Source organism: Echeneis naucrates, chromosome 24, assembly GCF_900963305.1.
Source record: "Echeneis naucrates chromosome 24, fEcheNa1.1, whole genome shotgun sequence".
Taxonomy (NCBI): domain Eukaryota; kingdom Metazoa; phylum Chordata; class Actinopteri; order Carangiformes; family Echeneidae; genus Echeneis; species Echeneis naucrates.
In genome coordinates this window covers 4,157,678-4,182,132 of record NC_042534.1, presented here as the reverse complement: position 1 = coordinate 4,182,132, position 24,455 = coordinate 4,157,678, and the positions used below count along the sequence as shown (strand labels likewise).

Here is a 24,455-nt window from a genome sequence, read left to right as displayed (position 1 = left end):
GTGAAAGGGGATATTCGTTACATAATGTATTTTTCAGCCACTTCCCTGTAACACTGGAAACCAGAAAAACCTGAAGCTGCATGTGGCTCTCCGTGTCACATCAAGATGTCCAGGTTTCTCTTTAGCAGTTGAAGGAGATTAAAAGATACTAAATAATTAAAAGTAAAAAGTACATTTCCACCCTTTGGCAGCTAAAGCTTAATAAGCACAAAGAGCCGGTTAAAGGATAAAATAGTTTATTTTATAGTCTCATAGTAAAGGTAGGCCTCAACTTGCAAGACAATTGTTGGCAGTATGTACAACATACTTGTAATTTCCATGGAATGGAATCGGACAAACAAAGACCTATTACACTAATTATATCCTCCTAAATGGAAATAAAATGGAAACAATATACATACACACACGTTTCCTAGACACGCAAAAATGCTTCCTTTTTTCCTTGGGGGACTCAGCAACATTGATTTTCTTTTTTTTTCTCTCTTTTTGTAATAACTGTAAAGCACGACACATGAACAGGGACTTTTCTCGCTTCCTTGCACTGCAAAAGACGGGAGCTACCTTTTGACATTCAATACCTATTTTCATACCCTTTAAGGAAAACTACAAGTGACAAATTGGTACTTTTCCTATGACTTGTGAGATTACTACAAAATGCATGACATTTTTTGAAAACATCCAATCATTGCTTCTTTTTTTTTTTTTATAATATATAAAATGAGATGCCTAACGTATTCAGCCACCTAAAGTCATTCACTACTTCAAGCTAAAGGACAAAATACGATACACGTTTAGGAATAGCCTCCTTCAAAACATCAATTTCAACAAAGGAGTCGTATTTTTTTCCAATCTTGTGTTAACAAATGTGTCAGGCAGAAAACATCTGCATTCCAGTGGGCCTGAGGTGGGTATCATTTTAACATTTGCTCCAAAGCATCTTCACATTCTTTAGTGGAAAAAGTAAGCTACAAATGTTTTTTTGTTTTCCATTTTAAAAAGGTAAACTTCTTCTACAGGACCATTTTCTTATCTAGGTGTGTGTGTAAATTTGAAACAGTTTTTTTTTTTTTTTTTTTTTTTAAATCAAGAATAACAAAATGAAACAAAACCAAAAAGAGAAAAAGAAACAGGAACAAAAATATATAATATAGCAGTGCTTGAAGGAGTACACCTGGCGCACCCTCCTACCCCCCAAAAACAACCCGGATAGGAGGAGGGGCTTTGATGTGGGTACAAAAAAGCATCAAGTCCTTAAGTAGCCAAGCTGCCTCTTTTTGGGTTTTGGATTGTTGTTGTTGTTGTTGCTGGGGGATTTTTTTTTTTTTTGGGGGGGGGGGTACCAATGATGCAGAACCAGAGAAAAAGAGGGGGGGAAGCCTGAAGCTCTCTAGATGAATTGAAGCAGTCATCTCCCACCCAGCTGATTCCTCCCTCCTATTCGTGGAGACGGGGTGGCAGGAGAGACGGTGATGGTGGTGTGAGGGGTCATGAGTCTCCAGTACAAGCCCACCCAGAGATGGAGGAGAGAGAACGAGGACGACGGTGAGGGAGGTGGTGGTTGTTGGCGTAAGGGGGTGGGGGGGGGGGGGGGCTTCATGAGCCGCGAGAGCTATTAAGGCTGCGTCTCCGCTCGCTCGCCCTCCCTTGTGCTCCGCCACCTCGACCTTGGCCAAGTCGTAGCTGCTCGGCTTTCTAGCTGGCCTCCACGCGCAGCTTCTTCCTGTTGGGCGGCTCGTCGGGCTCCGACTCGGAGCTGGAGTCGGAGCCTCCGTCAAACGCAGACACTGCGCTGCCTTTGGGGTTGGTGTAGAGGCTGCTGTCGGACGACGAGTAACTGGCCTGGAGCTGAGCGGAGCCCTTCACCTTCTCCAGAGCGCGGACTGCAGGAACAAACGGAGACGTGAGTTCGGGAAGGAGGCGAGGAAGAAAAACTGACCAAAAAAGAAAATTCAGGCTGGGAACATGCTGATCAGTCAGTCTGACGGCACTTCAGACCAAAAACAGCACCACGAAGATCCTCTGATCGAACGGCCCACTTCCTGTCCATACTCTGTTCCATATTCCACTTATCCCAGATTATAATCTAAAACTAAGGATTTAAGGATCAACTAGTTTAAACCATACTGCAGGCCCAGTAAATCCTTTTAGTTCATTTCTACTAATGTAAAGATTACAAGCGAAACACTTTTTTTTTTTTTTTTGGAAACATATTTGTCTAATGTTTACGCTGATAAGGACGAAGACTCAAGGCCTTGGCTCCTTGTTGTTTGCACCTTGATTGCAAGATTGGAACAACATGTTCTCGAAGCAGTCATGCGTGCTTGTCCTCTATCACTTCACCATGCTATCAAAACAAACAACAATAGTGGCGCTTTGCCTTTCCTTGACTTCCCCTCTTTTCCATAACACACACAAGTAGCTGAAAGTCAAACCTGACAGAAAGAAAGAAAAAGAAGACATAACTGCTTCCAGCTAATTGTGAAACTCAGTTTATGCTTGGTATGATGAGTCACGTCCTGCTCTTCCCCAGCCTGAAGGAGAGAACGACAGTGAAAGAGTGAGATCCGGCAGGGCGGTTACCTTGCTGCTCCAGCAGTGCGTTCTGCCTCTTCAGGTCGTCGATGTCCTGCTGGTGTGTGTGATTTTTCCGCCTCATGTACTGGATGTACTCTGTGGCTTTGTCTAGGATTTGAGCTCGAGACGCCTGTTTGGTAGACTGCTGTTAGTGACACATGCAAAAATTGAAGCAATGACGCAAGTATACAGAGTCCTTATCACATTTCTAACAGAAAAATTTATGCACTCATGTGATGATGCTACACAGACTGGCCCAGAGGCCCTAAAAACACTGGAGCAGACTACGGAGAACTCTACGACAACAAAGCTTGCTTCCTCTTAGCCTCTAAAAATCCTCCAGCGCCTCGGCCTGACATCTCTGGGTGCAGTCATGACCCCAACACGCTCCTGAATCACAGCAGAGGAATGTACAGCAGCTCTATAATGTTCAAGATCGTCATTTACGACATTCCAAAAATTCTTCATTAACACAGCTCTCCTATTATGTGTTATTATTTTGTGCTGTGGTTAATCATTGACTTCACATTAAAGTTATTTTTACCACACTGATGTCAAACGTATCCAAACAAAGGTGCACTGCCGTGTTTGGCGGTTTTTTTGCCACCTCGACTAAAACAAAGTTCAGCTGAGTCCATCAGGACGATCTCAGACAATATTACAAAATAAAACAACTTAGAGAGCAAAAATAGCTACAGCTTGAATGAATTTGAAGCCCAGTGTTGTTGTTTGTCTGCACTCTATTAATGTAATTACTCTCATTGGTTATTGATTTGGTTTGTTAGAAACCCAGGAAATGTAAAAATTTATCTGCAGCTGTTTTATCTGAAAAACATCTGAAGTTATTACTGCTTTTTTTTTTTTTTTTAAGAAAACTAACAAACCCAAAGAATACATTTGCAGAGTTTACCTGCAAATTCAATTTCTTTAAATTTCACTTTACACAATTTATCGTTTCAGCTTTATTGTTTGCATTTAATTCTTGAGTGTAACAAAAAAACAATCTACAAAAGAAAAACAAGTGCCAGAAAAGACGAAGCCAAAGTTTTAGTCCAGACACAAATTGATCAAAGAATAAACCAACAAGAGTAAGAATCTGACCAGACATCAAACATTAGGGCTTTTTTATTTTAGATTTGGTTCATTCCCAGCTCTAACGTTCAAGCTTCTACGCTGACATTAAAGAAGAAAACAACTATGATATCGTGCTCTCATGGGAGGGGGGTCGAGGACTGAGGCAGCTGTAACCAAACCCTTTACACATATTATGAGCACAGCATCTCACAAGCCCCCTCCACGCTGTCTGTCAGCCTTGAACGGGTCTTTTAGGGGAGAATAAAACAGTGTACCCAGTTACTGAGCCCATTCCAAGCGCTCTCAATGTCATGGATGTCAAAACAGGAAGAGAGCAACAAAATTTCCTCATAATAACTTCCTGACACCGGTCCAAGAATTTAGACTGCATCACTCTCTTGTTGCTGCCAATCTGCACTTCCACCATCTGCCCCAACTCCCTGTCCCGTCAACCATTTCCCTCCACTGACGTGCACATTTAGCCAAGTGAAGGCATCTGCGTCAAGAAATCCTTCAAAGCAATCTCATGTGGTTTAAAAAAAAAGAAGAAAAAAAAAAGCTCTCATCCCTAAACAAGGTTAAAAATAAATTTCATGTACACAAACAGGCCTATTGTACACCAACTATTTGCTAAAACATGACAAAAAATTCAAGTACAAAGTGAGTGTGATGATCATGGTGTGTTCGGGGAACTTACAGTCTGGGCTTTACCAACCTTTTCTCCCTGCAGGGCGGGCACCGAGTCCCGGAGGCTGTGAAAGCTGTCTTTGATGTGGTCCCTACGCTTGCGCTCCAGCGCATTGTGGTGTGCCCGTTTGTCTGCCTGCAATGAGAAGAGTCACAAGGCCTTCAGCCTGGCAGCAGAGCAGCGTGGGCAGAGGACAGTGGGTATCCGGCCGGCCGTGGTCAAACCTACACAAACCGCTCTGCTGCCAAGTCCCACTCTGCCTGTACAACAAGAACAACATTGTCACTGTGTTTTTCAGGCTGTGTGGTGATGATCATTTAAATCAAAACTATGGAGAATTTATTGCTATCATGTGATAGGTGAACAGCGACGATCGGCTAGTATCTGATTTTTAACATCAAGATTACACGAGACCATCATTTCCATCATCTAATAATCTGCTGATTATTTTGTTCATTTGTTGAAATTAAATCCTTCCTGTCAATGCAAATCCTGATCAAATAATAATACATTTCTGCCAATAGAGAAACTGATTTGACAAAATTGATTAAATGCAGATTTTTGTCAACCCAAGATCATGCTTGCAATATCTACTGCTCGTCGCTAAAATAAACTGCAAACAATGCACGTAAAGCTTTTCCTGCAGCATTTATTTTTTCCTTAAAATGTTTTTCTAAAGGAGACAAGCAGTCTATAAAATGCTACAATGGGTCCTGGTATCTGTTAAAAAATGGATATGTCAAAGTCCACAATTTGGACTCAACTACTTGGAACAGTCAGCTAAACAAAGACGGCCAGAAATAATCATCTCAATGTTAATTTTGGCAGCTGCTGAGCCAAAATTCACTTTTAAAGGCATATTGGAAAATCACAACTGCTACGCTTCACAGATACAAGATACAGAAACTGACACTAATAGCTTCATAATATTTTAAAGTTGCTGAAATACATTAAAAAACAACAACAACAACAACAAGAAAAAGTCCTCCTTAAAAATGACTCATGAAAATCCTTAAAACTATTACATTATCACCAGAAAATATTCAGTTCATACAGTTGAGAGAGTGAAACTAAGAGCCAGAGTCCCGAATGAAGCAGCAGAGTCCAACTAAATTTAAATTATGACAGAAAATGTATATTTTTGTACGCACACTAAAATACAGAGAGTTCTACGACGTGCACTTCTTTCACATCCAAGTGCACCGTTAATGTGAGAAAAACAAATGTTTTACATATTTATTTATTATTTATTTACACATTTTACACTTTATCATCACGTCAGTTCAGAGCCAAACCAAATTAATCACACATTCCTTGGCAGAAATGTAAGTGCTCTAAATCCAGCAAAAAAAAACAAAACTGGGGCTTTCTGGACATGTTGCTAAAAGCAAAGCAAAGACAAACAATAATGAGAAAAGACAGATTATTTTTCTGTGGACTAATAATCACCTCAGCAGCTGACCACTCGATGGCCTCCATGAGCCTTGTGGTTAAAAGGCTACACACCTCACTTTGCACTTGCTGGATTAATGAAGCTGTTGTACCGACCGGGTCAAGGTCAAGACTCTCAGGACTGAAGGAGTCCTGAATGAGATTTACGCTGACTGAATTAAACACCACAGTGACCAACAGGGCTCTCATGAAATGTAGATTTTTGCTTATTGAAACTTAACATATGGGGTTTGCAAGCAACAACTACGTGTACCAGTGCTTGCAGACTAAGCTTCTCTGATTTCCACACCACACAGCTTTAATCATGTGACCTGCACAGTGCCAAGTTCATGGTTAATTTTCAAGCTGGCGTGCTGAATCTTCCTTCTTCTGTCAAGTTTTTAAAATAACTCAGCAACATCTCAACAGCTTGCATATTTCAACCACATATTTGCATTGTAATTAGACTGTAAAGGCATAAGATGGCTGCCATAATCACATGACCAGAGCCAGAGAGGGGATCAGTTTGCTGCCTGTAGTTCAACCTGTTTTTAGGCTAAACCATCATGGCCTCCCATCACATCTGATTCTGAGCTAATCCTGGCTGTCATCAGGCTGAGACATCTAGAGCGGCATCCAATCAGATCCAGTGCAGCTCGACTGATCATCTCACTTCAAACGCCTCCAACAAACCAAAGGCCTGATTTCAATATCAACAATGAAACAGCAGGGTGGTGCAAGTACTGGTGCCACTGCATCCGGCTAACGGGAGGCAAGTAGAAATCGTGTGACCTGGTATCATCTGACTCATTCTGTCTGTGGATCACAACAGCAGCAAAAAAAAAAAAATAAAAAAAAAAATAAAGCTACAGCATCCACAAGTGAGACAGCACACAGGTTAAAACAAGCCCTCTGTGTGTCATGTGTCTGGTGGGAGGATTGACATGCTCGGCGTGAGTTCATGTCAAACACTTTGAATGATACAGAAGGAAAACATACAGCTGACATGTGTTAAAAACAAGAAGTGGCCAAACCCTATAATGTAAAATATCCAGCATAGGAAACTGAAACCACAATAAAAACTACTATTTAGACCTCACAGTATATTACCCACAAGGGCTGTCTTGTGATCAGTCTGGCTGACGTGGTGTTAGCTGTTCCTATGGCCTCTTGCACAAAAGTGGCAAACCATCCAGGAGACAAAAAAATTCCTCCGTTCACATATTGAACAAACAACCACAAGGTGTGGCCACGCTCCCTTTATTAAGCTATGGATAAACAAACATGTGACTGATATTAATGGCATGTGCAATTACAGGTTGGCAGTTCATGGTCTCTGAATAGAAAGGATGTTCAGATTGGTACGTGTGGCTGAGTTCCTTTTAACAATTGTATTGGAGAGACAACTACAATTTAGAGTAAACACAAGAAACTTGTGCGACAAATTTCTTATGTTTACTGTAAAGACAACTAGAAAGTTAAATACACTGCAGACTTTGCTTGTGTTGGTGTTATCCCCATGAAAGTTAATTTCAGCGTAAAACATTCAATTTGTCAGTCGAAAGTCTGTTGACGCACATCATTTTAGGGGCGTGTGAGCATGAACTTAACTAAGGCTTAAAAAAATGTTTTCATCATTAATCACCGTAAGATAATTAAGCTTAAGACTCTCTGGAGCCACGCTATATATAAATGACTGGACACTTGGAAACATTAAATGCCCTGGGTGATTTAAACACTTTTAAACAGCATCTCTAACATTATTATTACATTACAATGAAAATAAGTTTCTTTTGGGTGAAATCATCCAAAGCTGAGAAATAATAATTATTATTTTTGCAGTAAAGGGGGAAATGTCTGGTTTCACACAGGCAAAGCTACATATTTTATTGGCGTGGCTGTAATTTCAGCCATCATCTACAAATTAACTGAGAAGAGACTAGATATATCAGGGTGGAGGTGATTTAACCCATCTGCTTCAAAAACTCCCTGAGAAACTGGTTGCCGTTGCTGCTGTTAGTGTCATTTAAAAATATGTGGCAATATAATTAAAAATCTGAATTGTTCTAGATATTGAGATAGAATACTGTGCGTTCTCTTGGAGGTAAGAGATAATAACTTCTATATTAGTGTCAACGCGCATCATATTACAGTACATGTAAGTATAAATCTGTAAAAAAAAAACAAACAAACATTGGAGGAATAAAATTTGCATGTACAGTTGCCTGTCTCTGGCCGATCCAATATTTCAAAAGCCTCACAAATCAACACAAGCGCACATCATGCCAAATCAAATTTTTCAGCTTCTGTACATTTCCAAACTTTCCAAGTAAATGAGAGTATTTTACATCTATTGTGGACAGATCTACCACATTTTCACTGCATGTGAAAGTCTGAGGAACATCCTTCATAGATAAAAGTATAATATGAACAACGTCCATTTAAATTATGAGTCAATGACCTATCTGGTTATGGTTTACTCTTATCAAACTGCCTTCATAAACAGCTAAATGAACTCACACGTGTTGTGTTGCCCTCACACTATCTGAGGTGTTAAGCACATTAGGCATCACAAAAAGCAGGTGTCCAGTTGCCTACGTGCAAACATTATCAGTTCTTCATAAACTGATTCCTTTTGCTGGCTGTCGTGAGCTGCTCACTCCATTCTGTTCATACCTGACCGTGAAACATGACGTAACTGCTCCAGGTGCTGAGTGGAAGAGCTGGCAAATGCTGCTCACCAGCAACTGATGCTCATCTCACATTCACTGCATGAAAGCCTACACTTCAGCCTGGCTGGTTGGGAACATGGAAAAACCTTGTACAGACAACAGTGGAAAGACCAATAAACTAAACGCTCCAGTCTGACGAGACAATAAATTGAGCATGAGCTGCAAATACCACAAACTTCCATTGGCACTTAAACAAGTAATTATTTTCTTACTTAATGGCTGGTCAGCAAATAGTAAAAGAAAAAATATAAAATAACCAGGGCATGTACATGGCAGCGTATTCAGACGTCCTGTTTAGGCTGGTGAGGATCTCAGTCTATGTATTTTAAAGAATCAGCAGTGAATGGGAGCAGATATAGGCCAAATATATGGCACAATGCATTTTATCTGCTAAGCCTTTAGGGCTCAGCGCCCAATGTGAGTAGACAGTCAGTGTCTTATCTGACTAACTAAGACACTGTATCTCCGGACAACAGACCCCCTATCTAGACTTAGAAAGCTAAATATCTGCCACCCAGAGCTGAAAAACTATTTTCTTATTTGTATGAGAGGTTCTATAATTTTTCACGTTTGCATGTATAAAAGTGTATATTTCAGAAGTAGTGGAATTAAAGAGCTGTGGTTTTAAGTGTAGCGCACATGAAAGCTGAAGCTGTAATGACTGTTACTAGTTAATTTACTCAGCTGAAGCTGATTAACATTAATTCCACGAGTTTATTAAACCACAGAAGAACCAAAAAAGACTGCTGCCTGGTTCATGGACTCAGTGCAGCTGAGATCCTTCAGTGACAGAAACAATACTCAAGTCAATTTTTTACGCACCAAACAGGCTTTTTTTCTGTTCATACAGGAGCTGAGCAGGTGAGTTAAAAATACATCCAGCCAGTGAACCGTTTTGATACGCACAAATATGATCGTAATGTAATACTAAATGTGAAGCAAAATTAGAAACCCACACATTTATTTCTAAGTTTACTTTTCTCTCTTTTTACAGTAAGTATGATTTTTAAGGGGTGTAATGTTTGATGGAAGCAACAAATTTAGGACTGTAGCTTGATTCATAGAGAATAAGCTTCATTTTAAATAGAAATACCCCAAAAAAAAAAAGATTTTAGCTGTACTTAACATTACGTTGGCACTAATGCACTCAGGTAAGAATGTCCAGAGATGGAAACAGCTGCCTGACTGAGGGGAACAAACAGTTCTCAGGACATACATATTTATGTTTGTAGCTTCTGTAATCAAGTTAAATGATGATAGCAGAATTGGAATCAGGTTGGGGCTCATGTAGCTCTGCAACTGAGCAAAAAGCCTGAGGTCTGTTGGAGGGCACCTACATAAAATCTTTGCATTAATGTCTGAGACCTTCAAAACGAACACTGGTCTGCCTAAATTATGCTTGTTTGCATTTTAAGGCTTCCTATCAGACTGGAGGGGAGGCGTCGTGTCGTGCACAGTGTTTTTCTCGCCGGCATGCGATGCAGCTATACGTCATTCATTTAGGCTGTAGAGAGAAGATGGCTCTAATCACTGACTGCAACACACGGAAACATCCCGCAGCAGCCCTTCCTGACACGAAGGCTTGTTCCGAGATGCAGGCGCGGCCACCGCTCCTTCACAACATGCAACACCTCTGCATCCTCCACCGCGGATGCAACACCAAGTGTGCGTTGTTGTTGTTTGGTTTTTTTTTCCTTTTTAAACCGAGGTGACCTAGATGTGTAATTTGCAAACCATGAGCGGAGTCCCCGCGGTGTGAAGTGTAACACCGGGGGGGGGGGGACTCCGGAGCGGACTGGCCAGATCACCGACCTCGGACACACAGACACCAAAAGCTTTGTGTTAACTGGGGAGAATAATAAACACGGAGGAAAAAGGAAGGCCTTTGTAGCTGGATAAAGCTTTGGTCTAAATATAGATGTCGTGTCACCGTCTTCCTATGGCCGCTTACAAACAGGATGGGGGATACCCTGCAATGCACTACTAACGCTGCTACTGGGTAACAACCGCTGCACAACTAGAAATGGAGAAAATGTCAGAAAGTTGTCGTGCACTAATATTCATTTGATATATATACACACATAAATAATAAACATGTGAGGCAGAAAGCAACACTTTCGTTATCAGTTTGAAGCAACATCAACTTCCACAGTGCAATCTTACCAAACGATCATGTACCAGGGAAAAACAAACAAAACAAAAATAAATAAAAAAAAAACTAAACAAAAACAGATTGTGATGGATTAAATTATCCTTGCAAATAGCAGTGGGATATTTTTCGACACTGGACAACCCCCACCCCCCCCAGCATTACGCACCACAGAGTGATATCTCGGTGATTCTTCCTGCAAAGAAACAGAACAAAAAGTACAATTGTAGCCATAACTGTTCAGCAAATCTTATTGTTTCGCTGAGGTGACTAGAAAGTAAATTAATTCAAGCAGATAAACAAAGCTCGCCAACAAGAGAGACTAGTGTTGCGTATCGTTTAAAGTAGAAATCGCGACAGAAACACTTATCTCAGAAAAGCAAAGCTAACCTACTGGTGGCTAACGCTAGCTCAGCAGCTAGTTCAGCTACAATCGCCAGTTAGCAGAAATAAGAGCATTAAAAGGCGGAAAGTGTCCATACTCACGTCACTATCGACTTCGATGTCATCGTTATCACTCATTCTTCGACAAAATGGTCTAGTTTGAAGGGACGGTAGGCTAAAAAAACAACATGAATCGGTTTAGCACCGAGCGGCGCTCCGGCAGTCAGACGGCTAACAGCTCGCGCACTGTTTGGACAGAACCAGGCTGGACTCTGCCGTCTCCACGTGACTGCGCTCCACACACGAGCCCTGTCGCTCTCCAGCGCGCATGCGTCACAACGTCGGGGCGTCTGGGAGTTGAAGTCGCCGGAGTGTCTGCTCTGAGAGCCGTTGAAAGAGAATCGACGTGTTGGGAAAAAAATATGTATTTTTACGTTTGATTGATTTGATAACTTTTGTTTGATTGTTTTATGGAACGTTGAATTCGGGAAACATTAGCTAGCGGTTTTAATGTTGTTTTCATTGGCAGCGACGGCTGCTCGTAAACTACAACACCCACAGGTCGGCGAGCTGGCTTGTGACGACACAGCGTCTGCTCGCTCCGCAGGCATGACGGGAAGTGTAGTTTGACTCGTATTTGTATGTCAGATGAGCTAAATGGGGCAATGGCTGAGACACGTGGATTTTAAGTAGACACCCAAGACACAAACTCAGCAGACACACGATCTCCGGTCCAGATACACGATCCTCCAGACACACACTCCGGCTCTAAATTTAAACGGACCCTTGTTCATTTTATTTTATTTTTCTTTCCTGCGTTAGTTATTTGTTTTTTCTTTTCCAGTCAGTGAGAAAAAAATTTAACTCTACTGCTGTGATACCAAGTGCAGAACTGAAACAAGCTGTTATTTATTAATGGATCAGTTGAAGAATAGAACATACATGTATTAATTTAAATTGGTAAATTGAAGATGTTTGGGTTTTGGGCTATTGATCAGACAAAATCATATTTTAATTGACTTTCAATAGACAAAATGACTGATAAATTCAGAGAGTAATAAAAAGATACATTTATAATGATAATAATTATTTCAAGCAAATACGTATCAGAAATATAGCTATTATGATGCAAAACTTGCTACAGTCTGACTAAAACATATCACAAAGTAAACAAAGCTGTGTTAGCGTGGGGGGCTGGTCACAGGACAAATTACAAATAATCTGCTCCAGTGCTTCCTTTTTCACAAAATTGTGCTGTAGATAAGGAGCTTACACTGGATTATTTTGCACTGCAACAGTGGATCAGTCAATGTGTAAAAAAAAAAAAAAAAACAAGCCGGGAGCAGCCTCATCCATTCCCCGAGCAGGTCAAGAGGCCAGAGCAGCTGCAGCCAATACCCCGGCCTCCATCGCCCTCCCTGCACAACCGGCGCTTTAGACGTGTTCACATCCATGCTGTTGTCTATTCCTCTTCAAACCAGTCCGGATTATCGCCCATTCTGTTTGAACCGTCGTTTCCAGTCCTGTCTACCAAACTTATCCCTCATCTTTCTTTTTTTTTTTATGGTTCCTGCGTGTCCTGCAGAAACAGATCCAAACAGTGTCACCCAGAAATATATGATGGGTAACTTTAGGATGACAACACAATAAGGCCATGCTTTAATAATGCATCCGCAATGGGGACGTCTCTCCATCTTCATGGGTGACAGCAAGAAAGCATTTAGCAATATTTATGCTCTGCTTTCACATTTAAGGTTATGCAAACGCCTGGGTAATATCACAGGAAAGATATAATGAAGCAGGGCTGACACAAACCAAGATTTTTCTCTTCTGCCTTCTTGCCACACCCTTAATGCTGGTCCCTCAGGCTCGAGCTGAGTTATGAAGTGCCGTAGCACCATTTCAGCCCATAATATCCATGCTGTAGGGAGCTCAAATGCTGATTAGCTATGCCTGAGTCTGGAGAAGGAAAAAGTGGTAAAATCCAGGCATGTCAAACAGTGGGCTGTAATTATAGTTAGAGAGGCTGATCAGTCCAGACTCCCTCCCCTCCCCCCATGTCTTTACAGGACCAGCTTGTTAAACCATTAAAATGCCCTCCTTTTGTCCCTTTCCAACATATAGCAGACGACACTGAGGGCCGCAGTGTCCAGTCACCATTAGAGATCTATTTTGTTGTTGCCATTGTTATTTTTGCATGACTTATCAGCGAGGGGAGGTGTGTCACTGTCAGATATATCATCAGACCAACAGAGAGTAGTTTCACTGAGCCAGCCAAGCGCCTCAGACGAGATGTAGTTTCCAAAGCAGTTCATGAAATTTTGCCCATTAGTGTTAACATCAAAAACCCCCCCAGCAGGCTGACAGTCCAAAGTCCAAAGTCAAAACCTCTAATGTTTCATGTGTTGACTATAAAATACAAAAATAAATAAAATAAAGAAGCAGACACAGTTAACTTTAGTCACAAGCATCATTTTTGCGTTGTACAGCTGCAGGTTTTAATGAGGTGTAAAATACTACGTTATCTTCATACTGACAACAATGCGGTGCATCCTCAGAAAACAGGCTCATATTTACATCATTTTTCTCCTATTCATATGGTCTCTGAGAAAATGACCTTAACACACTGAAAGATAACTGAACAGGGCCCGATATGAGTCCAGCGTTGTTCCAAAAATTTTGTATGTTTCAGTATTCTGGTGTCCCACCAGGCACATTCATGAGGTTTCAGATTATCAGCTTTACTGTAAAATGGAATGGAGCATCATAATCAAACAAAATATTAATGTCCAGTAAAATATGTCCTTTAATCAGAATCCCATATCGTACAACTATGTGTTGTTGAGACCTTGTATATCTGAAATGCTCCCTCTCAGCTTTATTTTGCCACGAGCGAAGAGGAAGGCAAACTTTATTGTCTCATTAAAGCAGAAACGTATTACATTTAGCTTTAAGAAAACCTCGTTAACAGCCGCCATGATGGTCCATAAACACGTCAAACTGAATGCAGACATTGCAGTCTTGCCACTGAGGCCTTGGAGATATTTAAAGACTTTGTTGCAGATGCCAGGCAGCCTCAGTGCCACTGTTCAGGTTTTTGCCAATTAGAAGGACAAATGGCACCTTGTTCTTAGCAGCAGTTATTTCTCTGGCGTCTCCATGCAGCCTCAAGTAGCCCTCCATCATGACTGCGCTTTACTGCAATTGACCTTAAACATACCAGACACACAAATAACAGGTTCAGGCCCCTTTTTGTTGGATTTGGTCAAGTGTACACATACTTTTCGCACACTCTTAGTGGTAACACACGATAGTCAGATTTTTCTCAGACTGGTGAGAAAAGTACAAGTTTTGGTTTATTATGGCCGACATTTTATTGGTTATGGTTGTATATAGTTGTGGCAGATCATCATTGTAACCATATTTTTGTGTTTATTTTCCTACTTTGCAAATCAGCTGAGCATGCAAAAAAACAAAAAACAAAAAAAAAAAAACCCAACCCAAAAATGACCACATCCATCATTTCGACTGCAGAAGTAGCCCAGATGTGGTAAAAGCACATCTGGTAGAGAACTGCTGATGTTGTGCAGTTAACTTTGACAGATGCATCGACTGAGAGTAGCCTTTTTCATTCATTGTTGACTGGAAAGTGATTTTGCAGTCATGTCGGTCCAGCACATGAAACCCATCAGGACCATGAGTCTGTGAGCTGTATGTCATTTCTGATCATGTGCAGAGTTTTTGGGGGTTTTTTTGTCAAAAGCTGATCTGTTCTGCTACAAGGTGCTGCTGCCAACAAGCTTGACGATGACATCAAGACTTCACTTAGCCGTAAAAAGAGACTTTAGAGTTGATGGCCAGAATATACATTTGTATTTTTAATGCTCTCTTTTCACAAATTGTGCGGCATCAGTTGGTATTTTCAGTTCGGAAACTCAACCTTCTTTCTGGTTAGGCGTCAGTAAAAACAAAATATATCATGTTTTCTATTGTGAAATGGAATAAAAGTTGCTGCCTATTGAGGCCGCTCTGCTCAGACTCAATTAGCACAATCTTTGTGACCTTTGCCTTACTTCTAAGCCTCTCATTTTAAAAACAGAAACACTGTTTTTCTGTTTTGTTGTTGTAGGAAAGTTGTAGCAGATAAGGAAAAGCAGCGTAAATAATAGTCTGACAGGACGGAGATGATAATTTAGATATTCTTCTCCTCTCCTCTATGACTCATTTTGTTTACCCATAAAGAAGTCAGACAGAAAGGCCCGGGGAATGTTGATGGGATCTTCCTCTCAGATTTCTCCCTCGCGTCGTTCTTCCAGAAACAAAATTTACACCAGAGGGGAGAACTTATTGTCAACACTTTAAAGAATAACTCACTTCATATGAAGGATGGATTTTTCACACAGTGAAATAAATAAAGACTTGATGATATACGTATAAAAAAAAATACTTTCTATGATGTTTTTTTTTTTTTTTTATTGAGATGAAACAAAACTGGGTTCAACATTGAAACACAGAAACTCAAGGACACTTTATTAACCAAAAATATGAGACATCGATCGGACATTTGATCATTTTTTTCCACTTTCTCGTTGGTGAAACTCAGATATGAGGCTTCATCGTCTCAGCTGTGCACTAGAGGGCACTTCTGTACAACGTGAAGCTGTCGGCTGTCATTTATGATGGACAACAAAACAGACAGTGACGGACCAGATTTTCTGAGAAAAGAGAAAAGAGAAGACAGAAGAGGAGGCACCTCTGACCCAGCAGGTGATATGCACAAATGGGTGAAATGCAGCTGCAGACGAATCTGTCAGTTTTACATCTCAATCGGGTTTTAAGTGTTAGTTTCTGGGGAAAATCCATTTCTGGCTTTTCTTCTACCTTTGAACAACGTGACCTCCAAGACGAGGTGTGCAATTCTCACCTTCAGCGCAGCCAAGGAGTAAGTATATAGCTGCTAGACATGAGAAGCTTAAGAAGCTCTGAGGAATAGCTGTTCTTTATAGCAATAAGTGAATTTTGTTTTTTTTTTTTTTTTGCGGGTGCAAGATGGATGGGAGAAATCCTGTGAAAGTAATTTGTCTGCACACAGCGTGTGAGCATGGCAGTAGGGAGGATGTGCTTGTCATCTCTGGTGATGCAGGTAAACTATAAAACTGAAGAGCAGAGAGAGGAGTTCAAAAATAAAATTACAGCAATAAAAAAAAGCTTCAATGTTCATTTTTTGCTGAGATTAAACAGATTTAAGTGAAGTTCTGCAGAAATGTGGCAGCTTTGCGTTGTCATGAGCTTTTGAACAGATTTTATTAATTAGTTTTTTTTATTCTAAATCAACGTTAATGGCTGATTGGGAGACGTGCGACTTTTATTTTGGCACAAATGACCCAGTTCTGTTTGGAAATGGCTCACGGCTGGATGCGCCCTGTATACATCATTACTGCTCATGTAGAGCTGCTCCAGTGTTATCTCACTCTGCTGTCTGTTTAAACTGTCTTAAAGAGCCCCATTCTCCTCTTTAGAGTAAGCAAAAGGTGAAACACGATCTAGTAATATAATCTTATTTCTTAAAAAAAAAAAAAAAAGCTGTTCAAACTAATCACTAAAAAACTCTTTCCCCAAGTGACATCCAACCACCTTAGATAGTCTTTGGTCTTATAAAATGAGGTGGAAATGAGTCAACGAAGCAAAAACCTGCAATAGAAAAACAACAGAAGTTGATCCTGCCAGAGCAAACAGCACCCTTCCTCCAGATAATCCACGTCACCCACCATAGTACAGCTCATCTGAAAAACGAAAGGTTCATCGACATCACCCCGTGTGCTGTCACTGTGCACCATTATTAGAGTTTATTAGAGTTGAACGACCTGCAGGCCGTCACCAGTCCGATCATGAAACACACTTATTAAGATCTTAATAACGTGCAGGCGAACCACTTAAGTTTACAGCCACAAGGTTGTTCCCCTCATTAGGTGTTGGTGGAGGTGTGTACGTCACGATGGCGTGTTGTGCCAGACATTCCTGCTGTATCTGATGACTGACAATCTTATCAACTACAGTCAGGAAGTTGTGAAGCACGTCCAGGATGACCTAAGGCAACGATGACTTTGAAAAAATGCTTTTTATGACTTTGCAGACATAAAAAATGACACCATGAGCAACATAATACATATGTTTTTTTATATTTGATATTAGAAAGTTGGCTGTGACCTGGAGTTGTGTAACAGAGCAACAGGAGGGTGATAAACTTTGTCATAATTGGCTGTCAGATAATAATTTAGCTCACAATGTTCAACCTGCCAGAACTACACCGGAGACTCTTCAGGTCACCTCTAAAACCCAAAAGGTGGTCTGAAATGGGCAGAGCTGTTCAGTTCAGAATAATGGTGGAGGTTAAAATGTTTTCCTCTGTCAGCATTAATGACCTGGACTCACCTGGACTCACCCAAAATCAGCAGGAACCTCTCAAGTAGTTTCTTCTTCGCTGCTTCTGCTGCCCCGCCGTCTCCTCCTCTCATCATCTCATCGGAGCTCTGGTGCCTTTTTTTTTTTTGGCCTCTCCTTCAGATACATCATCTCCACGCTCTTCAGGCTCAGTTTGGCCTTCTGTGGCTTGTGGTCAGATTGTGTTAAAGAGGGAGAAATTGTCCACAGTCCCCCTCCACCCCCCGCTGTGTCCTTCCAGCTGCTGGAGGCGGCCGTCCTCATGCTGCTCTTCAGGTGTCACCAGAGGTTAACGTGGAAAGAAAAAGACATTTTCTTAAACATTTTACTGCCACCTGATCCATTTGTTCAGTAAAACACCTTCATATATTGATATTCTTTTAATAAATTAAGGAAAAGGTCTGGTGATTACTTTTTTGTGGGGGGTCATCATCTAATTAACTGAACCTGCCAGCAAGTAAATATATTTAAATGAAGAAGCCTTAAACTAATTATAGGCACCATCACACAGATCAATGAAGTGAACACTGTCTGATAGAACTACAGATCCCAGCTCATCCACGTCTTCATTTAGGAGCTCTTTTTATGAGCTTACAGTTTTCAATCAGGGAAAACTTCTGGTGGTTTCAGCTTCTCAAATATGAAAATCTGCTGCTGTGGTTTTGAGAAATTCACATTGACAAACTAAAAGGTTCTCTTAAATCTGTGATCTGACATTTCAGCATATCTCAACATCAACATAAGCACCATAAAACAAAGCCATGACTGCGGAGATTTCCATATTTTATTGTAAATAACGGCCCACTGTCCACTCCAGAAGCCCTGAGCTCCCAGTACCAAACCAGTAAAGACATGAGCACATTCATCTTTAACCTGTGTGAGGACCAGCTGGTGTCTGAAACTCCTGTTTGACTTCAGATAAAATGCAAAGAGCCTCCGTGATGGGCGAATAATTCACCTTCATTTGTTTAGTTGTAAACGTTTGCACAACAAAGACCAACGTCAGGATTTAATTAAAAGGCGTTTATTGAGTTCTTTGTTTTCCTACAGCATACAAACGTCCATTGTATTTTTTTTCCCACTGTAAAATAAAATTCTTACGTAAAAAAATGTATTTGTCTACATGTTCATTTCAACCACAGTAACACCAGTCACAGTACCAACAACTCTTCTTGGAATTACATTTATACACTAAAAGTCTCCAAAGCTGTACATAAAACCCTAAACCAAGAGGATAAAATAACATTCAATACAATGCCAGAACTTTGTGTGTGTTGAAAACAAAGAGGTGACCTCATCCTCAAGAGTCGTACAGCCCTCAAAAAAAAAGTTTACCTTAGTCACTAAAAGAAACTAAAGTAGTTTATTGTACAGCTCTTTAACTGTGGAACAATGTGCTTTATTTCGACACAAGTGTTCTTCATACTGAAGCTGCCAATGCCAGTCAATAGTGATGGTTTGTATTTCAGCTTTAAAACACAAAAACAATCATAAATTTAGGATTTTAATCAAAGAAAAAGCCCATGCAAGCATCCTAAGTTATACAGATCACGCACAGCAGCTGTGGCGGTCATGGTAGATCGAGGAGGGAAACACGTGAGTGACAAAGAGGGAACGGGGAAAGGGAGTAAAAATTCATCGCACCTACAAGCAGAAGTATCACAAAGAGTAATGACACTGGTCACACAGCTTATCAAAACCATCCCGTTACTGCTGAAAGAGTGGAGACAGTCGAGCTGACTAGCTTTGAATGTAGATGCTGGCTCACTCTGGCATGAACGATGGCACCGCAGTGCTGGACCTGCAGCCTGAAGAGGTGAGGACTCAGGGTGTAAACGTACATATGGGCTCATACTTGAGGGGAACGACACAAACGGTAACACTGGGAATCTGCTGCTGTCTTCAAATGATGTTATTTGGTTTTACATGCCCAATTATGACGGCAAAATATCTGACCATCAGTCTGCCTGTTAAATGTGAAATGGATGAGGACAGTAATGAGAAAAATCCAGAAAAAAGGATGAAAACTTGTCTCGGCCGTCAGAGGGGTTCAGGGGAGCTCCAGTGTGCCAACTCCTCCAAGCGGATTCTACTGCTGAAACAAGTTGTTTCTACTGATTCCCATTACACCTGAAAGCAGCTCTTAGCGCTGGCTGTCAGTAGAAGGAGAACGTGAGCGAGAACGGGAGCGGGAGCGAGAGCGTGAGCGCGAGCGGGACATGGAGGCTCTCTGAGCAGGCGCAGGGGAGGGCGGGGTGGCTGATTTGCTTGTCTTAGAGGAACGCTTGGCGGGCTCCTTTGACTTGGGACCTGGGGAGGAGGTGCTGCCAGCAGGAGAGCCGCTGCGGGAGCGGGAACGGTTGTGGGCCTTGGCGGGGCTGCGGGAGCGTCTGGGGGAACGTGATGGAGAGCGACCGCGAGAACGAGAGCGTGAACGAGAAGAGCTTTCAGATCTGGATCGACTTCTCGACCTGGAAAAAAGAAAAGAGACATTGGGGTAAGACACACACAAAAACTTTTAGCTTCAGATTCCTTTCACATGATGGAGGAGGGAGACAGTGTTAAGTACACTGCTTCTCTGCGCCTGATAGCAAATGGCAAGCAGAGGATTGGCTACCACTGTGAAACTTAATACCTGAGATAGAGCATGAAAAATCTCCATCCAGTACTTATGACTTGGGCATGACCAATACATATCAGTGAGGGAGGCTTCAGGGGCTGTTTTACATTTGTCATAATTGGAACAAGCCTCAGGACACATGCAAGTTAATGTGGCTTCTAAAATACAGAACCCTATGCAGCACATTTACACAAGTGTTGTGTAAATAAGACCTAAGCAGCAGAGGTTTTCAGCCTGACTGTGTACAGGAGATTCATATAATTATAGTCAACCCTGCCAGACAGCGTTAGAATCAGAAAAGGACTTCCTGTGCGTGTGGTCTGACTGTTGAGAGACCGAAAGAAATTTTAAGTGCTTTTCTCAAAAGTGCCTGAGAAAAAAATGCCATTTTACATGTCTCCCTACACTTCTAAGTATATTGTTAGACCCGAATCTCATGAACTGCAACCACTGTCTCATTAACCTACACAATGCCATAACCAGCATTATAAATCTTTGATCTCAGACTGGTTCTTCATACATCCCTGATCAAATCCTGGTTAAAAAGTCCTATTCTGAGCCAAACCATCCCATCAGTTCTCTTTCAGCTGACTAATAACTCCAGAATCAACTTGATGTTATTTTTTTATCTAATTGTGAAAAGGAGGCCTGAGTAGAAAGTGAAAACCCTCATCGGAGGATTATTCATCATGGTTAAAAATGAATCCATCAGCCACATCAGCTGATTTCTCAAATATGCATTAATCTATTTGGGTGAACGAAGGTTCCAGCAGACAACTTGCCTCTTCTTGGCTGCCTCTATGAGCTTGATTTTCCTGCCATTGATTTCCTTTCCAGAAAGTTTCTCAAGGGCATTTTTCAGATCGCTGTAAGAGGCAAACTCAACAACCCTGGAAAAGAGAACAGGAGACATCATTATCAGGGTCTGTAGTCACCATTTCTGGTCATTTTCCTCAGATTGCAAATGCAGGCTCGATCTGATCCACACACATATTAACACTTGAATATTCACTAGGCCAGCTGATTGGTGACAGAAATAATGGTCCTACCCTTCGTTGAGTTTGGGGCGATGTGCATCTGCGAATGTGACTTCTCCAGCTTGTCTCATGAAATCTTTCAGGTCCTACACATGTAAACATCAGTCAACGTATGGAGAGGCTCAGGACACAAGCACAGGCTGAGACATAAAACAGGACTGATTTACCCAAAAAGAGAGATGGTTAGATTCTCTGAGAGAACTACACAGGCTACTGCATATGCAGAGGATGAGTCCAAGAACCTCAAAGACCATGTTTCATCAGCTGGCCCTAAACAAAATGAGGTTTATTGAAAAAAGAGGAAAGAAAATAAAAATAAAAAAGCGCGTGCCAATTCAAATAAACAGTTTGACTTGTTACAACTGGACAGGCTGAGAATTTGTAACAGCTTTGAGATTCTTGCACCCACTGCTCATTACAACTACAGAGAGATGAACACCATCTGCATGAACTGAACTGCAGTGGCGCCGCCTGGGCAGCATTTGGCACAAAGAGCCCCATTTTTCCTGGCAAGGAGGGCACAGGGCTCCGCGCCGGGACCGCCCCTGTCTCGGCACCCCGCCTCAGTAAAGAGAGTGAACAGGGTGGAAGAGAGGAAACTACTACCTGAGAGCGAAACCCTTTGGGATGGGCCGCAGGCTCTCCGAGCCCACCATAACCTCGGGATAACAGCAGATTATATCCATGGGCACCTGGGAGGAATTCACACTCTCTCGCTCGCGATGTGCGGGAACACCACAGGGGGGAAGGGAGGGGGGATATCGATCGATCGAAGCCCCTCAAATTAACGAACCATCGATCAATACGCCACCACCATCACCATCGACTCTCGCTCTTTCCTCTCCTTTCTCTCTGCCAACTCTCTGTTTCCTCTCTCTTGCTCTCAACCACACACCAGGCGTTGCAAGTGAGTGAAGGGGCCGCCAGCGCCTCTAGTGTGGAGCGAGCGCTCACATGACCAGCAGGCGTCAACTAGGAGTAGGACAGACTGGCTGGCACCACAGGCTCAACCCAGACAGAAGGACCCAGAAGGGGTTAACTCCACCATAAGCGAGCTCTTCCATATGACACAACAGTCAGGCTGGCAAATAAAGGGGTGAAGAATTGGTTAAAATTTGAAAACAGGAACAGATTTAAGTGTTTGTTTTTGTTTTTTTTTTTGTTGCTGTTGTTGTTACTGCTCTTTGACTTGAATTAAATAGCTGCATGAATTGCAGATTGATAAGAGCAATGATTCTGAAAGAACAATTTGGCCTTGTATAGATTATTCATACATAGCTAGGTCTATTATAAATTATTTGATTTCATCAATAGTTTATGTTGACTGCTTTAGCATCACTTCTAGAATTGTATGTGTATATTATTTGAGGCAGACAGTTGGAGGTGGTGTTGCAGCTTTAAGAGGCTTGCTGTGTTGAAAAAAAAAAAACAAAACAAAACAAAACAAAAATAAAACGTGTTGCCATACTAACCTGCCAGCTGACACGAGAGGACAAATTCTCTACAATCAGGCGGTTCTCAGTGCGCATTGGAGGAGGATTTCGACTGAAACATGAAAAACAACTCAATCAACTGAAGGATTGTTGAGCTTTGCTGGGGACTGAGCTTTTGTTTACTACTTGTCAATAGCAAAGCTAATTAAGTATATTTGAAATGTACAGCAGCACTGTACAGGGAAAGTTGGGCTAAAAAATTATTACACTTTAATTAAACTGGTTCACATTTTAAGAAATCCCCACCAATACCTATAATAAACATGGACTGAAATATTTGACTATGGACCTTTGATGTTGCGGCATTGAATCTGTTCCTCTCATCTATGTGAAAGCAAACAAGTGGTCTGCTATACTTAAGCAAGTATAGAGTGATGTGAAAACATTACCTCCTACTGTTCTGGGATCCTCGGCCATAACGATCAGAGAAACGTCCTCCTCCACCGCCACCACCTCTGCCACGGCCGCCTCGCAGACGAACACGGGCGTGCTCAATAGTTACCCTACAATTACAAAGAAAGGTTTTGTTATTTTAATTAGAAACAGCTCACCATCTAGGGTGAACAAAAAGTAGGTGGGCCCAGCTAATAGTTACATTAATTCCTACCTTTCATTGCACAACTCTTTGCCATCAAGCTCATACACTGCATCTTCAGCATCTCTGGGGTCATCAAACTCCTGTGGCAAACAAAATGAAACAACATCCTTTACAACTGTCAAACATTATTCCTACTTGTTTGAGGAAAACCAAACTATTTTAAGTCCAAACATGTTTTCTTTGAGCATTGTACTGCAGTCCATCAGCATGTCTGTGAGAACTTATGCTTTATATACCTAATAATACGAGTGAAAAATGACAATTGAAATGTGAGAGCGCAAGGTAAGGATTTATGTTTTCCTTTGACTGAGCAGTCAGGTATCATTTTACAGTCATGTGCATATCAAAATTGAAATCACTAATTTGAAACCTAAAATACATTCATGTAATCAGCCAGAGTATTCACAGCAACACCATTTTTGGTTTCAATACTTTGAAGATCATTTTTACTATGCAAGCTGATGGGGAAAAAAACAAAATATTTTAATGCATGTGGGGAAAGAAGCCCCCAAACAACAGCCAATAAAAAAAAAACATTTATTTTATAGCAGCCATCATGTTTCCTGGATTACTGGCGGTGTCAGCAAAAAGAAACGTCGGATGGAAATAAGCCAAAATGGAGGAAGACCTTTCCTGTGCGGCCTTCCCTGCACATTTCATCCCAGCTGCTGGGAGCCGTTTGGGGGGACTCACCACAAACCCGAAGCCCCTCTTCAGGTCGATGTCTCGGATGCGGCCGTATCCCTTGAAGAACCTCTCCACGTCCTTCTCCCTGGCCGAGGGGCTCAGCCGGCCGATGAAAATGCGACAACCACTCATATTTATGTTGCTGAAAATATGTCTAAAAAAAAAAAAACACAACGCAATGCACAGCGCTTCGTTATCGTCAGGGTTTTACTAAAAACACAAAACAAACGACAAACAACGTTGTGGAAAAGACGAAAGACTGGTTTACGCTAACAGGCCTGGACGCTGCTGGCAGTTAGCTAACCACATAACTGCAACTCCGGGCCTTTGCTAACCAATGTAACCCCATTTAAAGACAAAAATGCACATTCACGACAGATAACTGAATTCACATCTGCATTAAAATTCGTCTGGGTCTCTGTGAACTCACCTTCAGGTGGTGCTGGAGCTGGTTTAGTTTGCTAGTTGTCGACGGTGTCTAGAAGAAAAAAAATCCAGGAGCAACAAAATGGCGCCTCCGGTTGAGCAACGCGGGGGTGGGGGTGGG

General features: G+C 41.6%; 2 protein-coding genes across 9 annotated transcripts; both read right to left on the bottom strand.

The window, feature by feature from the left end:
* Positions 1-677: 677 nt before the first annotated feature.
* max (myc associated factor X) lies at positions 678-11,317 on the bottom strand. Of its 8 annotated transcripts, none has more exons than XM_029497189.1 (5): positions 11,135-11,317; positions 10,818-10,844; positions 4,346-4,471; positions 2,581-2,704; positions 678-1,880 (listed from the first exon to the last, which is right to left on the bottom strand). In XM_029497189.1, exons 1-5 carry the CDS (start codon positions 11,168-11,170, stop codon positions 1,693-1,695), a joined length of 501 nt encoding a protein of 166 aa, XP_029353049.1. In that variant the 5' UTR covers positions 11,171-11,317; the 3' UTR covers positions 678-1,692. The 8 variants fall into 8 exon arrangements, with proteins under 8 accessions (XP_029353049.1, XP_029353048.1, XP_029353050.1 ...); XM_029497188.1 differs by having other exon boundaries at positions 2,581-2,719; positions 11,135-11,316; XM_029497190.1 differs by having other exon boundaries at positions 2,581-2,719; positions 4,364-4,471; positions 11,135-11,315.
* Positions 11,318-18,551: 7,234 nt separating this feature from the next.
* Positions 18,552-24,455, bottom strand: srsf5b (serine and arginine rich splicing factor 5b). Its single transcript, XM_029496929.1, has 8 exons — positions 24,339-24,455; positions 23,915-24,062; positions 23,231-23,301; positions 23,013-23,126; positions 22,603-22,675; positions 21,143-21,216; positions 20,876-20,983; positions 18,552-19,944 (listed from the first exon to the last, which is right to left on the bottom strand). The coding sequence occupies exons 2-8, from the start codon at positions 24,038-24,040 to the stop codon at positions 19,617-19,619; spliced, it is 894 nt and encodes a 297-aa protein (XP_029352789.1). The 5' UTR covers positions 24,041-24,062; positions 24,339-24,455; the 3' UTR covers positions 18,552-19,616.